Raw genomic sequence first — 19,880 nt, forward strand, 5'->3', positions numbered from 1 at the left:
CACAGAATAAACAAAATGAAGGGTCACTTGGGATGATAATGATCATAAATACTTTAGTAATGGTTAAATGAATAAACAGGTGTGGGTTTTTCTTTCATGTTAAGGGTAACTTCTGGTCAATAGCAAAACTACTTCAGACAAAGAATCAAGCCCTAAAATTTCTTCAGAGCATTTTGTCCTTCAGCACTGAATTACCCTCTAACCCCTAGAGGTCCTTCCAAACCAAGGCTGAGGTTGCAGGATCCACTGGGTAACTGTCAACTTTGCCTAGGAAGCTTCTGTGCTGTCTATTCTGTAAATAAATAGAAGACTTCTGTCTCCTGAACTTAGTAAAAATAACATGAAACTAACTTTAATGAAAATATTAGCAGAAAAAGGTGTCTGTTCTACGAAGACAAAACACAAGTGTGCATAAGAATAGATTTTATAAAGAAGTGTATTGAAAATAACACTGATTACCCAAACTTGTACTAATCCAATTTATTTTTATATGTGTGGTTTTTCGTACCCTTTTAAAACCTGTTAACATTAGGTAGCTACAAAAAAAAGAGGAAGCACCTTAGGATTAGATCTTTATAGTCTGGAAAGCAGTTATAGATTCTGTAAATGTTTCCATAAAACTGTTCTGAAAATCATAAGCCACTCATTTTTGCTGTGCCTGACCACCTACTGAGTTTAGTTTAGTGGTTGCAATTTGAATATTTTCCTCAAAACTTTAAGAGTAAATTGTTGGATTTCAGTTTTGGAATCAGTATTGCTCAGATAATCGTGAATATTTTGCAGAGGCCAGCTGCTGTTACTACTGTTGCAAAAGTACAATTTTTGTTAGACTCGGAGAAAATCTCATGTCATTTCCATTTCATAATGGCATTTCAATTTCATATGCATGACTCAAATCAGTTTATGCTTTGAATACAAAACCTAAAGGGGTTTTGATATTCATTGTGTGTTAAAATCTTTTAAAAATATAGGTATAATTTAGGTTTAAATTCTGTTTTGGTCAATCCATACCTTCTTTGCACTCATTTTACTCCTGCCAATCTTGCAAATTTTTTATTAAGTTCAGAGGTTAAAGCTGAAGTTTAATCGAGACCTGGCTAATTATGGTTCACACAGAATAGTAAATAAGAAATAAGATATGTCCATCTTACATAAAAGACATTTACTTTTATGTGCTATCAGACTTGGTATTGCTTTGCCTGTTTCTTTTGCAGCAATACAATATAAAGAGTTTGTTTCTAAATGGTACTATGTAAAATATAGAGTAGTGACAAATATTTTATAGCTATAACTAAGTTAATATTAATCTAAAGTAATTTCCTGGTTTTCAACTACCACAACACAATGCAGAATTTAATTCTTTGTCTTTATGGGGGTCATGTGTATATTTAATAAACATATAATTTCAGAAGACCATTTGAAAATTTTTTTGTTGAGTCACTAGGCGTTATAGAGGTCTTACAGGCAAATTAAGACACTTCTATTTACACTCATACAGGAAATTTAAGTGGCAGTATGATTGCATCCTCTTTGATGCTGAGTCTGATAAAGTGCTTCATGCTAATCATCTAAAATTTTTGCTTGTTTTTGAAAATCATAACACCTGAATTTAAATAACTTGTTGATGTATTGGATTCAAAATGTAGTAGTGTTTACTTTATTTTGCAATAGTTTGAGAAGCAGGGTTAATTTTTGATTAGTAGAAAATTTTAAAATATTTAAGATTGCTGACCGTTATAATACTAGACCAGTAAAATGGTCTGGAAGAATGAAATATGTTCATTAGCCACAATTTCAAGTGTAGCATAGAGACTAATTAAAAATCTTTGTCGTATGATAAAATAATTTCAATTGTGTATTTGCTTGTACTAAGTTTGAGCAAAATGACCATGGTCAGTATAAGGTAATGTCAAAGTACTCTTGGCTGATTAGCTTCAGTGCTGACTTAGACCTCCATGTAGCTATTTTATGTTCGTCCGTTTGGCAAAAGAATGGCCAGCAGATAGATGCAGTCCTGCTGACACAGCTATTGTGCTGGACTAAAAGTACACAGGATTCTTGTTTTGATTTTAGTCAAACTTAGGGGTCACGCGTATGTACAGAATGCCAGACACATTATTTTAAATAATGTGTTTTTTCTGGAGGAAGACAACCTCTTCTATTCTCCCTGGTGGGTAGAAGCGACAGGAGTCATTTTACATGCAGCCTGCCTGACAATTACTGTCAAGCACAGAGTACATAGCTAGAGGCTAAATTAAAGGCACAGTTACATTAGTGTGGCGTTGTTAGAAAGTTCCTGTAGGATTCCACCTTCTTTTCCTTCATTTAAGAATTCTGAAATCAGATACAAGCAAGACAGGTCCAATTTCAAAAGATTCAGTCAGTGGAGTTTTTCTGAAATCAAATCTAGACAGATTTTTCAAGATGGTACGGAATGATAAAAAAATGAAACAAGTCCAACTTTTTTGTTGGGCGTGTTTCAGCCAACCCAATGCTGTTTGAACCACAACTACTTTCTTTATGCCAAAGTACAAAACACTCTCTTATTATGTAGTCTAATGGCTGAAAAATATTTAAAGTAGTATTTTCAATTCTGTAATATCAACACCTGCCATGCAAGTTTTGTTTATAGATGGCATCAATTTCAGTCTGTTTATGCTGTTTAATCCAATTTATGCGTCTACATACACAGCTGGAGTTATTAGAAAACAGTCCAGCTCCCAACTTGAATAAAGGGGTTTTATGATGCCTTCAAGAATTGACAAGGTGAAGGACCTTTCAACTTTCAATGCTACGAACATAGTGAATGTAGCTGGTGTAGTTCCATCTGCTTCAAGAGGTGACACATGGCTTTATAGATAGAGGGCATGACTCTTGGGAAAATGTAAATATAATGGCTCCTGTATTTCTTGCCAGTGCTATAGTATTGGCCATTAGATGCTTTCTAAGGACTGAGGTCATCTCAGTTGCAAGTTGATAATATCTGAAGCACAAGAGAACTGGAGTAAAGGATGTCTCTAGTGGGAATCCTTTATTACCTTCAGGGGATTTCTGGACCATTCACCATTCCCTTTAGCAGATGCTTTTACTACTGACTTTGGAAATTCACTTCTTACACATAAAAATAATCTCAGAAATGCTGTTAGATAAATTTGTGTTGAATTCTGAGACTGCCTTCAAATCCATTTAAGCTGCTGTCCTTCTCTTTGAATGTTTATGAACAATTTTTTAAAAGAACATCCTTCTTTTTTTTTTTCATATGTTATTCCTTTTGTCTGTTTATTTGATGCCTTTGCAAATTGACAGGTCAGATCATAATCTAGCCAGGCCAGTCAAGAGCAGACCCAAAAGGAACAATTTGTCCACTTAACCATGAGCACCAAGGGGTTATGAATTAGATATAAACTAGGACACTGTGGAGGCATTATTACAGACAGATCAGTCAAGAACTTTGTGCAGTATACTTTATTGGTAAAAACAGCAGATAGTATTTTATTCATAGGGAAGGAGGCTGTTAGTCAAAAAATAACTTTCAATGATATGGTTCTTTTTCCCTCTACCTATTTGAGTTTAGATTCACATCTCATGAAATAGAGGGCACAAGTCAAAAAAAGGCAAGTTATGTGGTGAGGTATTAAGAGGAGACATAGCTCTAAGACATTGATTGTAACATAAGAAATGTATTAGAGCAGGGCTTTTAACTCTCAATGTTTTATCAAAACTTTTCCTTAAACAAATGCAAGGTAGAGGTGCTATTAAGAAACAACAAATTTGAAATGGACGTCTTGGTTTTCTTTAACATACTATAAAATCATTCTGCAGTCTTGTCTTCTGCAAGATATCCTTTAAGAGAAATGCACAGGATATTTTGAACAAAAATAACATTTGCAGTTTACTGCAGCTAGAATTGGAGCTGTGCTCATGATGTGCTCTGTGCTCATTTTAGATCCAGTGAGAATGACAGCTCCTTTTAACCAGTGTTTTGCTTTGTACAAATGTAAATTACAACAGAAGAAATGAATTAAAAAGGCTAAGTCTCAAACTCTGGCCACCCAGAAACTTTAATCAGTATAACTATGTGGTTTCGAAGTAAGCTGAATTAACGAACATTGTATTTCATTTTATTTAAATTAGGTTTACTTGAATTACCTTAATTTCTAACTGGCTTATAAAGTACACATCATCTGCGTGCATACATAGCTGTACATATATATTAAAGCCCCTGTCTATTGTGAGAATGGTGCAACACAACATGAAAATCCAGAATTTTTATATATTTCCATGGGAAAACAGATTTAAAGCATAGCTTAATCAGTAGCTTCTGACACCTGACCTTTCAGTAAATTTCCCTTCAGAAATGCCTCCTCCCTCACTTCACTGTAATTTCTCTGTATCAAACACTACTGGGTTCTTTTTCATTAGTCTTTAGTAACTTTGAGGTACATGCTCATTATGTTACACACTGGTATCACTAGGACCATGTGCAATTACCACTAATAATATGATGGCTGCTAATGTACAGACACATCACAAAACTGAGATTTTTGAACAGTAAGCAAAAAATATGTACTTTGTGTGACTAGAATTACAACTCAAATGAATTTCATCTGACTAGATTGCATGATGTCCTCATCTGCATTTAATCCAGCCAGCCTATACCTTCTCTACAGTCAAAGATCAGGTCTTTGAAGCCTGGATGGAAATCATATCATCCTAATTTCTTTGAATTGCTACAAGCGCAGGGAAGCACATGAATCATAGTGTAGAAGGGTCTGTTCTCTTCCACTGACTCCCCCTCTCTCAGGGGACAATGATCTGTTGAGTTGCCTACCTTTTAGAAAGATGATATCGCACTGTTAACATGTATTAAGCTAAATGAGTCTTACCTTATTCATTTCACCTAGTCACCAGTAGTTATTTGAAAGGTTTTAAAAGAATATATTACATTTTTTCTTCATTATATTATTACTGAGAAAACAGGCTTGCATCAGAAATTTCATTATTTTAGATGCCTGTCTTAGGATGACATGAATAGTATTCTGCTACTTCTGTTCATTGGTTATAAAGAGAATCTTGATACCTAGCTCAGATGGACTCATCCTTGCAAAATTCAGTGGCTATTAGTGAGTCTATTTCTTTACTGTACTGTCCTGCACTTTATTCTAACTTGTTTTAAGGAAGTAAACAGGAACTCTGCACTCCTGGGCCTGGAAGGCATTTACAGGAAGGCAAAATTGCTTATCCTAAAATCAACTTTGTAGAGATCTCCAAAAAAATTATCCCACAAAAAAAGGAAAAAATACTCATTTGAATTACATAAATCAGATAAATTTCAGTGTTGTTAATCAGTGTAATGGATTCCAAGAAAAGGGGAAGTAAAAGATATATTTAGTTCAAATTGTTCTTGACATGAAGCAATGCAGAACGTATAAGCAGAATCAAGGCTTTCCCATGGAAACATTGGTCTGACTGCGATTTCCCAGTAATGACTTCTGGTCCAGAATTGTTCCTATAAACATCTTAGTGCATGCCATCTAAAGACTATAGTGACTGTGGATTGTTAGAATCTGTAAATTGGTTGATTCTGTGTTCCTAATTTATGGAAGCATAATAGGTGCTCTGTCTAGGACAGGAATGAGGGGAGGAAAAGAAAGAAGGAGGAGTGCAGTTCATTCTGAAATGAAGATGGGCAAAAATACAGAAAAAGTGAGCAAAGGCAATGCAGACTAAACATAAACAGGTATAAATTTGATTTACTTGGCACCAAACAATTTACGTATTTCCTAAACAAAACTTCCAAGGCAAGACAAAAATTAAGGAGAATTTACAATCTCTCTTTAGATCTGGTATGCTTGGGCCCTTTAAAGGATTATTAACATCATAAAAATACAATAGATAGGTGAAAGAATTATATGATAACACAAGTGGTAACTGTTTTATAAGCAGCAAACTTGTTGAATTGCAAATAATTGCATCAGAAGACAAGGGATTTGTTCTTACCCATTCAGAGTAGAAGCCAAATGTGAAACCTTTCACCTTATCCTTCAGGTTTTCTTATCTGGTGGGCACTGACTTGGCTGTGTTCAGAACATCGGAGCAGGTGCTGGAAGAGATTTATAGGGTCTCTCAGTCATGTCTGTGCCAACACAGTCAACCACACCAAATTCTTCCAAGTTGTTTACATTCACATACTTACCACATATTTTAAAACCCGGAAGGCTGAAATTCAACTTGCAAGTCAAAATTCCTAAAGTTAGATATTTAGTTGAGATGTAGGTGTCTAATCACTAGTGTGTGGAAACAGGGCTTGATGTGATTGCCTAAACATAGGTATCTAGTGCCATTTGACTTGCCACTGCCATTCCAGCAAAGAGGTCCTTTGTCACATCTGCCATGCAGATGTCTTAGATACCCCAGGGCATCTCAAGTAGCACTATATGACTACATTTAGGCAAGTAGGTACAGTTTGTGCATTATTTCAGTGGAACTTCTGTTAACCAAAAGGTGATATCTGATTCTCTATTTGGTTTTACTTTATGTATTTGAAAGGAGGCAATGAGTATCAATGAGTTGAGGTATTCTATACTGACGAGCAGAATGCACACTGTTGACTGTGATTTAAGACATTTAAGACATTAAATGCAAAGGTGCTGATACAGCTTAACTGAATCATTATATATGATAGTAAGATATGTAGTATGTTTGTGTTTGTGTATGTTGTACAGCTTGGATTAGTCACTCAGAACAATAAGGACATATACCCATAGTACAGTCTTTGAAATCCCCTCCCTGCAGTAGATGCAAAAAACCTTTGGGTGAATTAATAGTAAAGGATGTTATGACTCATTTTTGAGAATCATAGAATCATAGAATCATTTAGGTTCGGTAAGACCTTTAAGATCGTTGAGTCCAACCATCAACCATGCCCAATAAACCACGTCCTGAAGTGCCTTGTCTATGCATTTTTTAAACACCTCCAGGGATGGTGACACCACCACTTCCGTGGGCAGCCTGTTCCAGTGCCTGACAACCCTTTCAGTAAAGAAATTATTCCTAATATCCAATCTAAAACTAATGTTATCTTCAGTGTCAGGTAGAAGCCAAGGACTTGAGTGATGAGTTCTCAAAAATGTCAAACATGTTCAAGAATACCTACTTTCTACTGTTGCAAGGAAATGTGCAAGTTGCAATTGCTTCTTGTAGTTGCCGGACTCTTTGCTCTCTCATGTAAATACGGGATAAGTAGTCACTAGCAACAGAATTGTATAATCAAAATTTTTAATATCTTTATTGTAAGCTAAATGTATTTTATTAATTCAAATATTTTTAAGGATCCCTGCATCAAAATAACAATGTTTCTAGTACTGTGAGCTTCCTTATAATTCCTGTGTGTCAAGTGTGTAGAGTTCTTTAAAAGATCTGCCAGAAAAGGGTTCAAGGCTGTTGTGGGTTAACCCTGACAGGCAGCTGAGCCCCACACAGACGCTTACTCACTCCCCCACAGTGGGATGGGGGAGGGAATCGGAAGGGTAAAAGTGAGAAAAATCCTGGGTTCAGATAAAGACAGTTCACTAGATAAAGCAAAAGCTGCACACACAAGCAAAGAAAAACAAGGAATTCATTCACCACTTCCCATGGCAGGCAGGTGTTCAGCCATCTCCAGGACAGCAGGGCTCCATCACACCTAACGGGGACTTGGGAAGACATCACTCCTGAACGTCCCCCCTTCCTTCTTCTTCCCCCAGCTTTATATACTGAGCATGACACCATATGGTCTGCGATATCCCTTTGATCAGTGGGGTCAGCTGTCCCGGCTGTGTCCCCTCCCAACTCCTTGTGCCCCCCCAGCCTCCTCGCTGGTGGGGTGGGGTGAGGAGCAGAAAAGGCCTTGGCTCTGGGTGAGCACTGCTCAGCAGTAACGAAAATATCCCTGTATTATTAACACTGTTTTCATCACAAATCCAAACCAGCACCCTACAAGCTGCTGGGAATAAAAGCAACTCTATCCCAGCCAAAACCAGGACAAAGGCCTAGCCCAAATGTCAGCAGTGAGAGAGTCAGCACAAGAGAGTTTTTGAATGAAGCAAGGAGGTGATGGGAAGAAGTTTAATGTCCAACCAGAGGGAACTAATCTTAAGTCTGGAGTATAAAGACCCTGGTTTTCGCTGGGATAGAGTTAATTTTCTTTCTAGCAGCTCGTATAGTGTTATGTTTTGGATTTAGTATGAGAATAATCTTGATAGCACACTGATGTTTTCAGTTGTTGCTAAGCAGTGTTTATAGTAAGTCAAGGATTTTTCAGCTTCTCATGCCCAGCCTGCAAGAAGGCTGGAGGGGCACAAGAAGTTGGGAGGGGACACAGCCAGGACAGCTGACCCAAACTGGCCAAAGGGGTATTCCATAACATGTGACATCATGCCCAGTGTATAAACTGGAGGAGAGTTGGCTGGGGGCAGCAGATTGCTGGTGGGGAACTAACTGGGCAGTGGTCGGCAAGTGGTGAGCAACTGCATTGTGCATCACTTGTTTTGTATATTTCAATCCTTTTATTATTATTGTCATTTTATTTTTGTTGTTATTACCATTATTAGTTTCTTCCTTTCTGTTCTACTAAACCATTCTTACCTCAACCCACAGGTTTTACTTTTTTCCCATGATTCCCTCCCCCATTCCCACTGGGTTGGGGGGGAGTGAGTGAGCAGCTGCATGGTGCTTAGTTGCTGGCTGGGGTTAAACCACAACACCATGTTACTTACAGTATAGTATACAGTTGGGTCAGTTTAGTCATCTGTTTAACAGCAAATGCATGAGTTGGCATGTGTCAATCTCGCACGCTTCTTGTCTCAGAGTTATTTCTGCTCCTTAGGCAAACCTGTCTTTGGAGCAGATCTCATAGCACAGTTTGGCTGCTCAGCAGCCGAAAAGGACCTTACAGCTCCATTTTAAGATTTTCTAGCACAATGAGAAAACTGAATAGGAGGGAAGAAGTCATTTCTACTGGGCACTGTGAAGGGCCAGGACACAGTTTACATCAGAAGTCCTGGTTTAAGTGCTTTCCTTTTGAAGGCTATTAATAAATACAAATTACAGGAGGCCATTGGTTACTTTAAAACGTCAGGATTTGTTAAGCTACTTGGTAGTTCCCAGGATAAGAAGATGAGAGTGGTGTAAAGTTGTCCCTGTGTCCACTCTTACCGGGTGTTGTGTGCATGGCTTTAGGATACCTGGTGAGACCCCTGTCTCTGCTCTGCAGTAATGTGATGTTGAACATCACTATTACTATTAAAAGGGTATCTCTGCCTATCAATTTTTTCTGTGAAAGTGAACAAGAAATCTTCTACTCGGTGTTTAAACAGCACAGATTTATTGCCATTGCAACTTCTTTTGCAAATGACATTTATCTCCTGCAAATTTACAATATTTACATGGTGGATGTTAAGAATTTTTGATTTAGAGACCATTCAGGCTTCTATTTGTACACTCAGTAGAAATGTACTCGGTAGAAATGGGGTCTGCAAATGCCAACAAGATGATAACAAATAGAACGTATTGTGGAACTGCTGTGCATCATTTCTAAGCTTTACACTATATTTGCAGCTCCTGATGTGCACAAGCTCGGGAAATAAAATTCCTTTTCTTCCAGAATACTGTTGATGGGGTCATGAGGCTGCCAAATTGTGAAGTCATTTATTGGAGCATCCTTTTTCCTTAATTTTGCAGAGCAGGTCAGGTTGAATGAATGAAGGAGGGTCCCCAAAATATTTGCAGTGGTTTTGGTGCCATGGGCTGTTGTAATTGCTGCTGAGAAACTGTTTATCACTCTATTCCCAGAAAATTGCCTGGAGACGGGCTGATGTTCCTTTCGCTATGACAGAAGCCAAATTAAAGAAGCGTAGGAGTAGTCTGCAGTGCTTGTCTATAGGCATAGTTTTTAGAGCGGTCCAAAAATGAGCCAAACTGGAGAGTATAATTCTGCCATTGTAGCAGGGAATTGAAGGGCAGTTCTTCAGAACTGATTTCATGTGAAATTATGTTAATTTTGAAAAAATATTTTTAGAATTGTATTTAAAAACAATTTTAGAAACATTGTTCAAGAAACACTGGACTACTTAGAGTCCTATTTAGCAAACACTGGATTCCTGTGGAAAACCAGGATCTTTTGGGGGCATCCCAAGGACAAGCCTTTGTACACTCTGGGTAGCTACACTTGAATTAGTCACTGTGGGGCCTCTTCATTGTCTGTAGAAATATATTCAGTGAAGTCCATGTTGACTGCTTACATAGATATAAGAAGTGCTCCCTAGAAGGCGCTATGAAGAGACCCTACATTGCCTTAGATGTTTATGTTTGCAGTGTAGTCACCTAACACTAGGTGAACTAGAGCCTATGATTTATGCCCACAGAGAGTCCCTAGGAATGCATTGGGGCTCTACAAATATACAGCAGACTCCTCATAGAGAGCAATAAAGTAATACTTTAGGTTTTACCATTTTAACCAGCCAGAGACACCAATTTAAAAAAAAAAAAAGCCCAATATTTTTTCAGGATTTTAACTGAGCTTTCTTATGGTCATTCTAATGGCACTGGAAACTTCATTAAGTCCATATTTTCCTTCTTTATCTGTGCAGTAAATCAATATTATGTAAAGCAAACAAAACATTACAATGATAGGACTGTTGTTAAAAAGGCTGTCACAGCTTACTTCTCTAATTAAAAAAAAGAGATTTCTGTTTCCTGTGACACCTCGTATACCACTTTTAGCTCCTAAAAAGCATGACAGTTGCTATGAATACACTTAAGATCTATGGCAGTTATGTTTCCCTTATTTTTCCCCTTTAACCATATCTACGATGGTACAGTTGCAAGATTCTTCATTTCATTTCACATTTCATTTAGTCTTTTCCATATCTGTATAATACATGTTAAGTGAATGTCCAGCTAATGTAATCATGAATCAGGATTGCTAAAGTTACTTCTTTACCTGGCCTTTTAAATGCTATAAAAATAAATATATTAAGTGATTTGCTTTTCCTTTTGCTATCTTAGTTTATTTAAAAGTATTGCTTCCTTGCTACTTTTTACAAACATCATTCGAGAAGGTGAGCGATATAATCATGTGCACTAAATATTGAAATTCTATGTTACACATAGCACATTCTACAGTGCTATTAAAAACTTTAATTTCATAACATAGTAAAAAACTTTACAGTTTTAATATTTTATCTAGCTTGAGTGGAAAATGATGTCAGTCTAATGACTTTGTTGTAGGCATAAATGAAGCAGCAGCTTAATTCTGAGAATATTTAGCATTATTTTTCTTGATGTTGTCGTTCAGAATAGGATTTAATGTAATATGTAGCTGGTAAATTCACAGATAACTGCAGTCAATCAATGGACTGTGCACTCCAGTCTGCTTTTCCTGTGTTGAAAAATTTCCTCTCCAAGTTATAGCAAATAACTTTACTAAAGAAAGAAAGGGTTGTTTGGGTCACAATTTAATAAAGTATTTGAACATGTACATTAGGAAATTAATGAGAGTTAAACATGTCTTTAAAATTAAACTCCTATATAAATGCATTACAAAGTACACTAGAGCAGAAGGACTGAGAGAGATTCTATCTTTCAGACATAATCCATTCTTTCAAACTGTGGCCCATTCTTCACAGTTTGATTGTGTTTATGGAAGTTCATGAATCTGATACTTTCTTTGACCTCATTGACATGGGATAATCAGCTGAAATTGTACCAGCTTGTGTGTTTAAGTTTTGAGTTCCTGAGGCTGAATTTTCTACTGAGGTCAATTGGCTTGAGATGTTGCATTGCAGAAATATGTTGTAATAAAGATATAACATTCTTATCACATACTGTAGAGCAAAGAGTGAAAATAATGCTATTTATTTAGCCTTCAGAGCTATTTAATGGAAAAATTTATCATTTCATAGTCAATTTTATATATCAGTAAGTGGTTTCTGCATATATATTGTTCTGTGCAGGTCAACTTCTATGTAATAGTGAAGGCAATTTATACCCTTGGACACAGCGTATCTCTCATTGCTCTTACTACAGGAAGTATAATTCTTTGCCTTTTCAGGTATGTATTTTTCATAAGTAAGTATGAGTAATGATAAGATGGTTTTAACTGTTGTCTGATTGCTCAGATACTTAGAAAATGCATTGGTTTTACACTTTTCTCAATTAAACAGCTGATAATAATGTAATGCTAACTTCATTTTTGCTAGCACCAGTCATATTAAAAAATTTCAAAGCACTTTATGAATTTACAGACATTACAGCCCATATAAGAAAGAATAGTCATTTAGGAATGGATTATATAAAGCATTTTCTATTTGATTGTTTAAATCACCTTGAATTGCTCTTGAAAATTAGTAGGATGCTGGTCTCAACACTGGACAAGTGGGCAGCCATATTTTGCAGAAGCTTCTGAGTGGTCTCCAGGGGTACTATAATTGAAGGTAATCATTAATTTCTCCAAGTGGGGTTGTCAAGGTATGGATAATTATGCTGAAGGGTAGTGCTGGGTGTGCAGTGTTTTTGTTGGGCAGTGTTAGGAAAGGCAGTACAGTCTGTTGTTTTTGCCTAATTTCTGGGAGTTATCTGAGACTGAAAGCAATCTCCAACTGGTAAAAGAAATTGCAAAGTGGTATTATCAGTATCATAGCTTTTCTCAGTCTCTCCACCTTCATGCCTTTATAGTTCACTTCTTCCCGTCGAATAGAATAGCCTTTATATTCTCCATCATAAACTTCACACAACTTTTCCATTCCACTCTGCACCAAGAAAAACAAGAAAATGCATCTCTCAGATTTGGTAGAAAAGAAGTACATGTAATTTGTAGAGGACAGCATGTTGTTTGTCAGAGCCTCATTCCTCTGATGAACTATTCCTATGGCGAGTTCTTAAGCCTTTTAGTCTGCCATCAAATTTTCTGAATATTTAAATATTCAGAGACTATTCAGAGCAGATACATCTCCCATAATTATATTTTGGAATATCTTTGAAGAAAATTAATCAAGTCACTCATGGTTATCTTCTTTCTACCAGCAAATGCTACAGGCAGATTGTGCATTTTCAAAACTGCTAAAACCTAATAACACATTTAAGACAGTGTGTTATAGACATCTGAATGTTGTCCATCACCAGAAGTCAGTTACAACAAACAGATAAAGAATTTCAGAGATGTACACAAAACCTTCAACTTCAGTTTAAATATCCAAGTTGAGAATTCCCCAATCTCTCTGTTGAGTCAGTGGGAGGACCCAGGCTCTTTTTCAGGGGGAACATAAGGTCTTCTAAGTCTCCCCCCAAAGAAGCCTGTTTTTCTGTTATCTACAGGGACCGTAGGGGCCTCCTAACCTAGTGAGTTGAATTAGGAACCCAAATAAGTTGTAAAAATACCCTTTTCAATATATAGTTTCCCAAACACATAGCAAGCAGCCAGTTATTACAGAAGGCTGCAGTTGAAGCAATTGCAAATTACCAATAATAGAAGTGAATGCAAATGGCTGTGTGTGTATGTCTGTTCATCTCTCAGACATGTTGTGGGGCATCCCATACATTATGGTCATTTTTAAGGACAGAGTTTGGAAAATAAGAATGTTTCTGTAAGTTTTAACTTTTCGCTACTCAGCTGGTAACACCTGCTGTCGAAGAAACATAGTTTGCCCTGAAAGGTCCCGGGATTCTTTATAGAGAATGTCAATATACTGTTTATAAAGATCAGTCACTCACCCCTGAAACACATTCACCTTTGAATGTAACCAGCAAACATTCACCTTGCTGTGTTTAAAAGGAGAGCAAAAAACAACTCTTCTAAGTGAAACTAAAGGAGATTTAGTAGTTAAGTAGTGAGTTAAAAATCAGAAGTTACTAACGCAGTAGGGTTGTCAAAATCCTGACTTCATCCAGCAGGATTAGGAATTGAACTCTGGATACTAGTAACATGAGAGATTATTAAAATTGTGCATTGCTGGATTTGTATCTGTAAGCTTCAAATTATACTGCATTTAATCCTGAATATGTGCAGTACTTTTAATGAAAGAAAGCATGGAATAACGTGGAGTTTAATTGAATTGTAGGTAATGTGTTCAAGACAAGGAAGTGGAAATTGTTTTTTAAGTATTACGACTTGACTTCTGCAGTCCATTATATGTTGTTATATACTGTCTGGCAGAACAGATACAGCCTCAGGGCTTTGCAGTTGTTCACAATATCAGCTATAAGCACATGAAAGGCAGAACTGTTGGGTGGGGAAAGGAGAGTTGTTTCTGAAAGTTTCCATGCAGCTGCAATATTCTGTTTTGCATTTCTTCCAAAGAACTGGACTTGATTTTAATCTTTACAGAAACATTATATGGGTCCCCATTATTAATATCTGTAAAGGACACATTTAGAAGCATTGTAAAAGGAAAGGATTTTATATTTGGCTAATCTTTTAATCTCAAAACAAAGACATAAAACATGAATATCTGTAAATACCTTGCCAGACTAAGCTGACAGCATTTTTCAAGTTACTATGGTGCCACTCTCCACATAATACACTGTGTACTTACTATAATTAAAGCTAATTGGTAACTTTCGGGCACAATATTTTCCTGTTGGAGGGTGCCAGTTTGTCAGGCACATTCTTGCTTCTGCAAACTTAATTTATAAACAGCAAAGCTAATAATTTTGATTTAGTCAAAAGACGTTGCTTTACCCTTCTTAGAATGCAAGTTTCTATTTCTTCATTTTGAATGTCTGAGTTTTAATAAATCATGAAGTTTTGAAAAAGTAGAAATAAAAATGATTAAAAATAAAAAATATTTTTTGGATATTTTAAAAAGGTTGGTTTGTTCCAACTCAGAGTGAAAATAAATTGAACAACATATTTCTGCGTAGCACTTGATATTCTAGATCTTACTATAGATCTTAACTATACTTCTTTGGGCTTACTCCTGTATAACAAAACCTTCCAAAAAAATGTCTGTTTCTCTGACATCTGTTTCTTACAAAGGAGAAAAATGTGAATCTCCATCATTTCTCTAAGGTGTGCTCTGTCTGTAAATGTTCCTCATATGGTAGTTTTGTATCATGAGTCATATCAAAGGAATAAGCATGATAGCTTTTGTTTCATTGTTAAAGAACAGCATTTCTTTGTTATTCTGAACCATCATACATATCTCAAATAAAAATACTTTCCTGCCCACTACCTCCAGAATGTTGGTTTGACAGTCTTGTATATATCCAACATTTATTATTTCAGCTACTAAATGGGATGAAGAACTAATCATCTAAATTAGTTACTCAAGAAAAATCTTTTCCTCCCATTTGCAGCTTGCATGTATCTCTGAATTCCATAGGAATATGCGATGCAGTCCAACGTAAGAGTGGTATTTAAGTTTTTCTCAGAACCTGTTTCAGCAAAGGACATTCATAGCCACAGAAATCACTGCATTTTTGACAACTGCTTTAAGTTCAGCCTGATACTACATCCTTTGCTAAACTGGGGGCTAGCAAGGTGGATCTGTTATTTATTTCCCTACACTCACTGTAACTATCCTTGCTTTAATCTTTCAGAATGGATTATTTAGTGTTCTTCGGTAAAAATCAAAATGTGAAGACTACTTGGAAGCTACCACTGCACACTACCGTAACGTCCTATTGCATCTTCATTCTTTCATTGCTTGTATTTGCTAAAATGCCCTGGCTTCTGGCTTATTTCCAGGTGCAGTTCAAGGTGCTGGTTTTGACCAAAAAAACCTTTAGCAGTTGGTTTCTGGGGATTTGCTAGAAAAACTTTTTGCTAAATGGCAAGATCTTGAAGGGAATGTCTATTAAGTGAAAAACCCTCAACTTATAACTTGCTTCCCCTGAGCACTCATTCACTTACTTGGAATATTCAGTTTGTCATTTGTTTGTCAGGCTTTCACATGGCTGCTGGACTAAAGAAGAGAAGTTTTGTGTTTCACTGGATAGAAAGGATAGGCGATCTAAAGTTTTGAATGCATTTTTTAATGGTTCCTGCATACACTCACATAGGATGAAAAGCCACTACATAGCAAAATGCAGGAGTTAAATAAAAAATTAAAGCAGAAAATAATAGGTGAGACCATGTCTGACATATATCCAGGATAATCAAAGTTTTATTTGCAAGAAAAACACTGGGATGACTGCACACACAGAAGGATGTAATAATCTATGTTTATTGTCAGCTTATGTTAAAGTTGGGATAAATATCACTGGGATCTTTTGGTCTGTGATACTGAAAAGGAGTAAGGGATACTTTATTTGTATATTTTGGACAGCATATAATGATGATGATGATGAGTATGATGATGATGATGATAAATGAAAAGAGCAAGGCAGCACTGACAATATGATGGAGGAAAGGGTAGGCTCTTACTGAAGGTTCATATTACTAAGAAATGCCCAGAGAGTAATAGAAGTCTGTTCAAAAGCTTTCTGTCTCAAAATCTAAAATGCCTGGTTTTAAATCTCTTCTTAGAAAACTTCATTGTACTCGGAACTACATCCATCTGAACCTGTTCCTCTCGTTCATTCTAAGAGCAATCTCTGTTTTAGTCAAGGATGATACTCTCTATTCCAGCTCCAACACAGCTCACTGTCCGGAGGATCAAACCTCATGGGTAATAAACCTCATTTGCTAGCTGGTATAATACTATTGTGTCACTGAATATTCCTCCCTCTTCCTTTTAAATATTTAGGAATACCAGACTGTCGGTGTAGACAGGTAGAGAATATCATGACTAGCAAAATGGTCTATTAGAAGTAGCCAGAGAAAAAAGGTTGCAGCACAAGTAAGAGAAGTTAATGTTGTTTTGCATGTCCATGAAGGCACAACATGTCATCTGCCAAAACAGATCATGACCAGCTATAGCTCAGAATAAATATGGCCACAGCATTAATCAGCTGGGAGAGTTTAAGACAAACAGGAGTGCCATCAGGTGGGAACGATTAAAGGCAGATCATCTAGAAATGTTCCAGCAGCTTTATCAGGGGTCCAGGAATTGGACAGGTATCAATGGAGGGAGGGAAATGAGGCAGGGAATTAAATATTTGCAGGAGTTGTCTTTATTAACTCCTCTGTACTTTCTGGCTATGACAGAAGTGTCATCTGCATTCTTGGCAAGCTGATATGCTTCCTGAATTTTCATGCACAGGAGTTAAAAAAATCTCAAGTCTTGCTGTTAAAAGGCTGACCGCTGTATGGTATTCCCTGTTGTCTGCTTCTGTTGTTTCAGTCAAAAGTGCTGCAGAAGAACCCTACAAATATTGCTGAATACCTTCTGAATTTAATTTACTACAGTTTAAGCTTGTGAGAAAAAAAAATGGAAGGAAGATACTTTTATATTGATGAAGCCCTATTGTCCCAAAGCATAAAGTTCTTAGCAGTGACTACCAAGCTGTATGTATGAATTTGTAATCTGAGATATTTCTAATGAGGATAAATAGGCTCTGAGTTAGTAGACCCAAAGTAGGCAAAGTAGTTAGTAGGCAGACTGACAGGGGTAATCAAAAGTTCTTAAGTCCTTGAAAGATTAGTCAATGGACTCTCAAAATACTACTTGATTTCTGCAATTTCTTTTATTCTGCACTTGTTCTTAGCTGCAAAGCCTCATACTTTCATATTTGAACATGTCCGGTTTTGTGGACTGTTGAGTAATTTCTGTTGCATTATATGTGGGATGACCTGACACCAGCATGGCAAGGCTGTTTTGTCTTGCATTGGCTGGATGCTACCTTTCTTACGTAACAGCATGTGGGGTTTGCCCCTTTTGTCACACATGTGTGATGTTCCACAGTTCTGCTGCACTCACAGAAGTCTAAAAGCACACAATTCGAAATGCAGTGTAAGTAGGTCCTGGATCTTAATGACACACAAGCATAATTTTGGCTAACTCTTTACTGACAGATACCTTTGCTCTTCAGCAGCTGGTAATACACCTGATATAGGATTAGCTGCAGGAGGAAGGGCAGATATTTTGATGCGAGGTTCTGATACATAAATTGAGAATATAATGCAGGAGAGTATTGGAATTTAAAAGAGATTACAAAAATTTTAGACTTTGACTGCTAATCTGGTTGTAAGTAGTCATAAGCATAAAAGCAAATTTCAGCTTGCATTTTGAAATGTTTAATTTTCTCCATGTTAAATTTTCTGGCCCATTACTGGTCTGCAATTGATATTCCTTCAGTGGATACAAAGTCCAGAGGTAAAATTAGTCTTACCAACGAGATGACTGAATTAAGCTGTTTCTCTGGGCTTCTGTCTTTCTTACTGAACAGTTTACCTAATCTGCTTTAAGACTTTCTCTGGACATGCCTGCCTCTCTTCATGAGCTGTATAAGGAGCTAGTTGGCTAGTACATGGCTAGCTTTCACCAGAAACCTTACTTGTAGGCAGCTAAAGTTAGTTGAAATGAATTCAAGCCTTTGGGCTCTTACTTAGTTGTCTATATAGGCATGTACACAGGCATAAATATAGGCATGTATATTACTTGGGATGCGCTGAGATATCTGAGACACCACAAGGGACTGATGGATACAAAGAAGTATCTCTAGGAGGTCTGTGCCTTTCTGGCTTAGCAGCTGGTGACTGTGGTCCCTGAGGGCATCTCACTTCATCATAGACAACTATGTTTAGACAGAGGAACCAGTCTCTAAATGAGTAAGTTACCTACTTAGGTATTTGGTGTACTTGGAAATTTAACAGAAACAGTGGAGGTATGAAGAGTATTTAAAATGGGGAATGGAGTAAAGCAGGCCATATTTAGTCCATTTTGTTTAGTCTGTTACATTCACCATATCATCACATTTCTCAGCTCAGTCTCAGCAGAAACATTTTTATGTTCAATTCTCATATCCCAGATTGCTGCTGGGAAGTACCAAAGTAACAGCAGCCAGCACTGTGAAACAGCAGCAGCACAGACATCTGAAAATTAATTCTGAAGAGCAGCACACAGACTATAAGTATATTGGGACTTCATTTTATGACACATGCTTATGTATTTTGTTAATTAAGAAACACTAAAGCATTTTCTAAAGGGAAAAAATAATTTTTAAAAGTCCAGTCAACTTTTTCTTCTAACTCTGCTTAGAGTATTTATCATGTAAAGTTTTATTTTTCACTCCTGTTTAGCCTTGAAAAATTCATAAAGCAGTTACTTTGTTAATTTTTACAATGTTAGGAAGCCAGCTGGGATTTTAGTATATTTATTAGCCACCTAGTAGATGGTCATTTAATCTAATAGCCATTCATTAACTAACTATTGCAAATGTGTGCATTGATTGATAACCACCACCTTTTACAATATTTATGCTATGAAGTTTTCAAAATTTCTGAGTGAATTTGCTATGAGAGCCATCTAAATAATTATTTGTAATTAATTTTCTTTTTATGTATACAGTAACATTTACAATGTCTCAATTTGCTTGACTGAAAAAAAAAATTCTACTGGACCTGGATTACTAGTATTACATGCAGAGTTAAGACATACAGGATATATTAATAACAGAATAATACAGCATTTTTCCTGCAACAACTTTGATCCCTGTTCTTATATTTCAGGTGGGCTGCAAGGCTATTTTGGTGTTTTTTCACTATGGTGTTATGGCAAACTTTTACTGGCTCTTAGTTGAAGGACTTTACCTCCACATCCTCCTTGTGCTAATATTCTCCCCCAACAGACACTTCACAATCTACCTGCTGATTGGATGGGGTAAGAACTTCAACATCTTCCAATAATATTCTTTTTTCTGTATGTATGTATTAGTCAGGTTCAGTATTTCATACCAAGGCAGTCACGCTGTTTCTGTTGGATGACTCCTCAGACTCACTAGTTCCTCAATTCAGGTCCAGC

At 36.7% G+C, this 19,880-nt stretch overlaps 1 protein-coding gene across 1 annotated transcript in view; it reads left to right on the forward strand.

The window, feature by feature from the left end:
- Positions 1 to 19,880, forward strand: part of VIPR2 (vasoactive intestinal peptide receptor 2) — a 58,720-nt gene that overhangs the window by 25,236 nt on the left and 13,604 nt on the right. Inside the window, exons 5-7 of the mRNA XM_010585714.1 lie at positions 11,994 to 12,091; positions 16,505 to 16,646; positions 19,589 to 19,739. Coding sequence (XP_010584016.1) covers positions 11,994 to 12,091; positions 16,505 to 16,646; positions 19,589 to 19,739 — 391 coding nt within the window. The remainder of the gene's footprint in view (positions 1 to 11,993; positions 12,092 to 16,504; positions 16,647 to 19,588; positions 19,740 to 19,880) is intronic.

Source organism: Haliaeetus leucocephalus, unplaced genomic scaffold (genome assembly GCF_000737465.1).
Source record: "Haliaeetus leucocephalus isolate CR32 unplaced genomic scaffold, Haliaeetus_leucocephalus-4.0 Scaffold0, whole genome shotgun sequence".
Taxonomy (NCBI): Eukaryota; Metazoa; Chordata; class Aves; order Accipitriformes; family Accipitridae; genus Haliaeetus; species Haliaeetus leucocephalus.